This window comes from Mus caroli, chromosome 4 (assembly GCF_900094665.2).
Source record: "Mus caroli chromosome 4, CAROLI_EIJ_v1.1, whole genome shotgun sequence".
Classification (NCBI taxonomy): domain Eukaryota; kingdom Metazoa; phylum Chordata; class Mammalia; order Rodentia; family Muridae; genus Mus; species Mus caroli.
Window position 1 is genome coordinate 141,950,485 of NC_034573.1, and position 6,709 is coordinate 141,957,193.

General features: G+C 46.8%; 1 protein-coding gene across 2 annotated transcripts in view; it reads left to right on the top strand.

Annotated features, from left to right (window-relative positions):
- Nucleotides 1-6,709, top strand: part of Nol9 (nucleolar protein 9) — a 20,497-nt gene that overhangs the window by 9,159 nt on the left and 4,629 nt on the right. For both annotated transcript variants that reach the window (XM_021159636.2, XM_029476665.1), the window contains exons 7-9: nt 2,651-2,812; nt 4,013-4,313; nt 4,854-4,965. In XM_021159636.2, the coding sequence (XP_021015295.1) occupies nt 2,651-2,812; nt 4,013-4,313; nt 4,854-4,965 (575 nt within the window). The remainder of the gene's footprint in view (nt 1-2,650; nt 2,813-4,012; nt 4,314-4,853; nt 4,966-6,709) is intronic.

Sequence of the window (6,709 nt, forward strand, 5' to 3'; positions counted from 1 at the left end):
TCGTTACGGATGGTTGTGAGCCACCATGTGGTTGCTGGGATTTGAACTCTGGACCTTCGGAAGAGCAGTCGGGTGCTCTTACCCATTGAGCCATCTCACCAGCCCCCCTTTTTTTTTTTTTGGTCTTCTTTATTTTGGCTGCTGTCAGCATCACTGCCGTAAGCACAGTGGGCAAGCACACAGTCGAGACCCCGCTTTCATGGCAGTAGTGTGTGCCTAGAGATGTGCAGTTGCTAGGTAACGTGAAAGTCTGCTGCCACCAACAGTGCACAGTGACATTAACTAATCCTCTTGTTTCTTGCCAATGGTGTTATCTTGATTGTAGACCCTCAGGCAGGTGTGGAGCAGTTTTTGGGGTTTTGGTTTGTGTTTCCATGACTACTGACACTTGAATATCTTCCCCCTGAGGATTCACATTGTCAGTGCCTGTTGGCCACTCTTTTGACCAGGCTGACTTCAAACTTAGAGATCTCTTGAGTGCCTCCGGAGTGTTGGGATTAAAGGCCTGTGCAAACACAACCTGCTTAAGTCCCTGGATTTAATTATATTTTATTTTTTATTTTTTTGTCCCTGGATTGTTTTATTCTTTTATTTTTTAACTGTTTCGAGGCAAGGTTTCTCTATGTGTGTACCCTGACTGTCCTGGACCTCACAGAGACCCACCTGCCTATGTCTCCTGAGTGCTAGGATTAAAGCGTTTAACACCATGGCCAGCAGACTGTGTGTGTGTGTATACACACACATATATATAAAATTGATGTAAAATTTTTAAAAATTGATGTAAAATATAAAATTTATATATAAAATTTTGTGTGTGTGTATACATATATGTATATATATATATATGAGTATACTGCAGCTATCTTCAGACACACCAAAAGAGGGCATCAGATCCCATTACAGATGGTCATGAGCCACCATGTGGTTCCTGGGAATTGAACTCAGGACCTCTGGGAGAGCAGCCAGTGCTCTTAACCTCTCTCCAGCCATCTTTCCAGCCCATACTTGCTTGTTTTGAATGGGAGTTAGGTGCAAGCGTCTTGGCATACATGGAAATCGAATGACAGATTGTTAGAGTCAGATCTTCCCACCATGTAGGTTCTGGGATCTGAGCACTGGCCGTTAGCTTTATTCAACGGTCTGTGCCATCAGATCTCTGTGTCTGTAGATCTCTGTTCCTGCCTCTGCCTCCCAAGTGCTGGGATTAAAGGCATGCACAACCACTGATGTTTTTGTTATTATATCTAAGTACACTGTTGCTGTCTTCAGACACTCCAGAAGAGGGCATCAGATATCATTACAGATGGTTATGAGCCACCATGTGGTTGCTGGGATTTGAATTCAGGACTTTCAGGAGACAGTCAATGGTCTTAACTGCTAAGCCATCTCTCCAACCTGATTTTTAACCTCCTGGATATTGGGAACCAAACTCAGCTCCTCGGTGAGAGCAGTGTATCTGTTCCTTCCACTGAGGCCAAGCTCTGGCTTTTTTCTTTTGGTCTTTTCCTTTGGGTCTGGGGTTGTCACTGTATCTCTGGCCTGCCTGGAACTTGCTGTCTTGGAAGTCACAGAGTTGCAGAGTTGATTTGCCTCCCAAATGCTGGGATTAAAAGTAGGTTCCAGGGGGCTGGAGAGATGAGTGCTGACTGCTCTTCCAGAGGTCCTAAGTTCAATTTCCAGCAACTACATGATGGCTCACAAAGATCTGTAATGGAATCTGATGCTCTCTACTGGTGTGTCTGAAGACAGCGACAGTGTACTCATATGAATAAGTAAATCTTTAAAAATAAACGTACATACCACCACTCAGCAAGGGCCATAAATTAAAGTTTGTTTGTTTGTTTGTTTTTGGTTTTTCGAGACAGAATTTGTCTGTGTATCCCTGGCTGTCCTGGAACTCACTTTGTAGACCAGGCTGGCCTCAAACTCAGAAATCCACCTGCCTCTGCCTCCCGAGTGCTGGGATTAAAGGGGTGCGCCAACCCAGCTATAAAATAAATTTTCAATAGACTGTAAGCCATAAAAGGTGTAGAGGTTCATAGTTGTATCCCAAATACCCAGAACAAATAGAGCCATGCCAGAACATGATTGGAATTCACTCACATACATGGAGTCGTGTTTGATGGTTTGAGAATTCCTGATGTCTTTGGCAGGTTTGGGAGGGACCCAGAATCCCGGCCACTGCCTTGTGGCCATGACACGGCTACTTTTGCTTGGCAGTGCTGTAGATGGAACCCCCAAGAGTAGGGGTTCTCAACCCGTGAATCGTGACCCTGCACAATGCTGCATATTAGATATTTACATCATGATTAATGACAATAGCAGTATTGCAGTTATAAAGAACCAACAAAAATAGTTTTATGGCCGGGCAGTGGTGGCGCATGCCTTTAATCGTAGCACTTGAGAGGCAGAGGCAGGTGGATTTCTGAGGCCAGCCTGGTCTACAGAGTGAATCCCAGGACAGCCAGGGCTACACAGAGAAACCCTGTCTCAAAAAAAAAAAAAAGTTTTATGGTTGAGGGTCCCTTCCAAGGTGAAGAACTGTAATAAAGGGTCACAGCAGTAGGAACGTGAAGAACACAGCCCTAGAGCGTTGCTCTGTCTTACACAAGTGCTTGGGGACTCACTGCTCCTGTGCTCATTTTCCTAGGACCGCCTTACACTCACCAGAGGACGCCACAGCGGATGGTGTACTATGGGAAGCTGAACTGTTACAGTGACTACGAGAATTACATTGACATAGTAAAATACGTGTTCAGAGATTACAAGAGAGAGTTTCCACTTATCATCAACACGATGGGCTGGGTGTCAGGTAAGCCATGCACACATCTGCACCCACACACGATGACATGGAATGCTCGGGTGAGGGGGACCATGGGTAGCTTGTAGCTGAGCGTCAAACCCATGAGCTCCGGCAAGCGAAGCCACAGCTTTGACTTCATCTCTTATATAAACAGTACCTGTTAATAAACAAGCCAGCCGGGCCTGGTGGCCCACACCTTTAATCCCAGCACTCAGGAAGCAGAGGCAGGCGGATTTCTGAGTTTGAGGCCAGCCTGCCTAGTCTACAGAGTGAGTTCCAGGACAGCCAGGACTACACAGAGAAACCCTGTCTCTAAAACAACAACAACAACAAAAAAAACATGCCAGTGGCCAATGACCTGAGGCAGGACATAGGAGGTTGGGCACTGGCAGGAAGAGGGGATTCTGGGAAGTAGTAAGAATGAAATAGGTTGGGCTGGTGAGATGGCTCAGTGGGTAAGAGCACCTGACACGTTGTACATCGTGGTGCGCACTAGGCTCCGCACCACGATGTACAACGTCCACAAGCAGCAGCAACCACATGGTGGCTCACAACCATCCACAACGAGATCTGGTGCCCTCTTCTGGAGTGTCTGAAGACAGCTACAGTGTACTTACATATAATAAATAAATCTTAAAAAAAAAAAAGAATGAAATAGGTTGGAGGGAGATGCTGAGTAAGACACTAAGGAGGAAGGAGAGGTAACTAAGCTCGCAGAAGAGAGAACAGTGTGGATGGATTAGGTAAGTTAGGAGCCGGTCACTGAATGAGCCAAAGCCATGGCCAAGGCATTTAGTAATCAATAATGAGTTTCAGAGCTATCATTCCAGGAACGGGCCAGAAGGAAAACCCATTGTTATTTTTACATATTTCACTTTGCTTCGTTGGTTGGTTTTGGATTTTGGATACAGTTTCTCTGTAGCTCTGGCTGTCCTGGAACTCACTCTGTAGACCAGGATGGCCTCGAACTCAGAAATCCACCTGCCTCTGCCTTCCAAGTGCTGGGATTAAAGGCGTGTGCCACCACCGCCCCGGCTCACTGCCTGGCTCTTGGTTGTTTTTTCATTGATTTTTCTATTCTGTCAAACACTGTATGTGGTGCCCTTGGGAGCCAGAAGAGGGTAGCAGATCTTGTCAGCTGTGCATATGCTGCCTGGCCATGGCTTCTCTAAAGGGCTTTACCTGTGCCTGTGGCCTCTCCCCTCACAGGTAATGGGCTGCTGCTGCTTGTGGACCTCATCCGGGTACTGTCTCCCAACTATGTCGTTCAGTTATATTCTAATCGCTGTAAATATACACCAACTCTGACCTCCGAATACGTAGAGCTCACAGATGGCCTGTATACAAAAAGCAAGATCAAAAGATATCGAGGTTTTGAAATTTCAGAATTTGCAGAGAATTTAGAATTTCCTTATGAAGAGAAAGAGTCTAGTCCAGCTCCAGTCTTCCCTGGACATGTTCTGCTGTCTGTTCACTCGGAATTCTTAAGTGGTAAAAATGACAAGAACAGGTAAGTACAGAACCGCTTGTAAGCAAAGCCATCCTGTAGTGGGCCTGCTGCTTTGCTTGGTTGTGAGTCCCGAGGTGGTAATGGTGGCTCTTGTAGGTCATCCCAACACCAGGGAGGCAGAGATGGGCATCATGGGTTCAGCCTACAGTACATTGTCAAACCCTATAAACAAAAAGAGAATACTCCTGTTACGATTTCAGGTTTACCATGGCTGTACATTTAAAGGAGAGTGGGTCCTGGTGAGCGCACGGAGGCAGGGCTTCTGGTGCTGCTGGCCGTGCTAAGGAGTCTTTGGGATTCCTGGTGGTCAAAGCAGGGTTTCAGATGAGGATCAACACTGACCCTAACCACGTGCCCAGTACAGGCCATTTAACCAGGGGGCTTGGAAATAATCCTGAAAGAGCAAAGTCTAGTGTTACCTGAGTGCCCTGTTGTCGCTGTTATGCTGTTGTGTCATGCTGTGCTGTCTGTCATCTCTGTGATGGTGGAGGGTGTGACTGCTGGGATGCTCTACTCACTGTGCTCTGCTCTGCTTTTCAGGGCCAAATACAACAGGATTTTTCGAGATCTGGCAACGTTGGGCTACCTTAGCCAGCTGATGCTTCCACTGCCAGAGCCACTTAGTCCTTTGCACAGCCTGACGCCCTATCAGGTAATCGGAGCTGGTGGGCAAAAATTATCTGATACTGATAAGATTCTTGAGGCTTGCAAGTCCTGGTGAGTGCTTGTCTGCTCCTGTTTAACTCTTTGCTTGCCTAATTCTCAAAACAGCCCTGCAGTTCTGATACTGTCCCCATTTTTCAGATGGGGAGACTAAGGAACAGTGAGGCTGGGTTGCCTGGAAGAAGATGCAGAACTGGCATTTGGTCCTTGGCAGGCAAGCCTCAGTGTCTGTCATGTATTGTAGTTTCATGACAGCTATAAGTTATCTGATCTGGCGGCTGCCCCATGTTTGCACTTAGCAACTGCATGAGGGTAGTATCTGACATCTTAGGTTGTTTCTGATGCTATAGTGCTCTGTGAGCCTTCCTGGCAGTACCTGGAACCTAGAGCACCTCCTGTGGACCTAGTTATTCTTGTTAGGTTCCAACACCAAATGCAGAGTCCTGGCTGCTAGGAATTGCTTTGGGGGAAACCCACTATTGTGTGAGGATCTAGGGTTGGAGATGGTGTCAGGTGATAGAAGTAGTATGTGTTTGGAGATTGAACCCAGAGCCTTACTATGATGTGGGATGACACTCAGGCTAAGTTTCACATGCATGGGTGCACAGGTGCGCACACACACACACATATACACAGTCTCAGGTTACTTTGCCATTGCTATGTCAAAACACTGCCCAAGGCAGCTTGTAACAGGTTAATTGCTCGGGCTCACTGTTTCAGAGGCTTAGAGGCTGATGGCAGAGCAAAGACAGGGTGGAAAAGCAACCGAGGCCCTGCATCTTGACTCACACTCACTGGGAATTATACAAGTCTTAATACCTCAAAGCCCTTCCCCAGCGGCACGCCTCCCAATCCTTCCAAAACAGTTCTACCATCTGGGGACCAAGCATTCAGGCTTATGAGCCTGTAGGGGCTGTTCTCATTCAATCTATCAGCAGACAGACAGACACACACACACACACACACACACACACACACTGCATCAGCAGTTTGTTTTTAAACCAATAAGTATTTGCTTTGAAGACAAAGTGAGTAGAGTCACCATAGATCTCTACTGTTGAGCAGTGCTGTTGAGTTCCCTGTGCGTTACACAGGGGGACTTAGGATTACCTGGATATGTCAAACAAACAAACAAAAAAGTCACTTTGTATTTGTACCTGTAGGGTGGGAGGTGGGAGGTGGCTGAGCCCTAGCGCCTCTCCTGCTTGCTTTCTGCTCTTGTACTTCTGAGGGGCCAAGTGGCCTGGTGCTAGGCTTTGCTGCTTTGTGGGTTCTCCCTGTGCCGCCGGTTTTCCCTCCTGTCATTAGATAGGAGAGAAAGGATAAGGGACGGGAAGACAAACCCTTGAGTCTAATTTTTTTCTTGTTTCTTTGAACAAGACTACTAACAAACCACATCCAACCCCACCTCTCAGGGCCCTAGCATTTTTATACTCTCTGAAGAATTCCCAGAATTCCAAAGGTCACACAGTCCCACTTGCACAAACTGTCTGCAGCTGGCAAAAGCATCCTTTGCCAGGGCATGAGGCGAATCATAGTCGGCTGCTTTGGGCAGGTGTAAGCCACACCATAAGCCTGCCTGAGATTAAAACAAAAGACATACTCTTAAAAATAGTTCTGCGGTTTGTTTGTTGTTTGTTTGTTTTTCGAGACAGGGTTTCTCTGTGTAGCCCTGGCTGTCCTGGAACTCACTCTGTAGACCAGGCTGGCCTCGAACTCAGAAATCCGCCTGC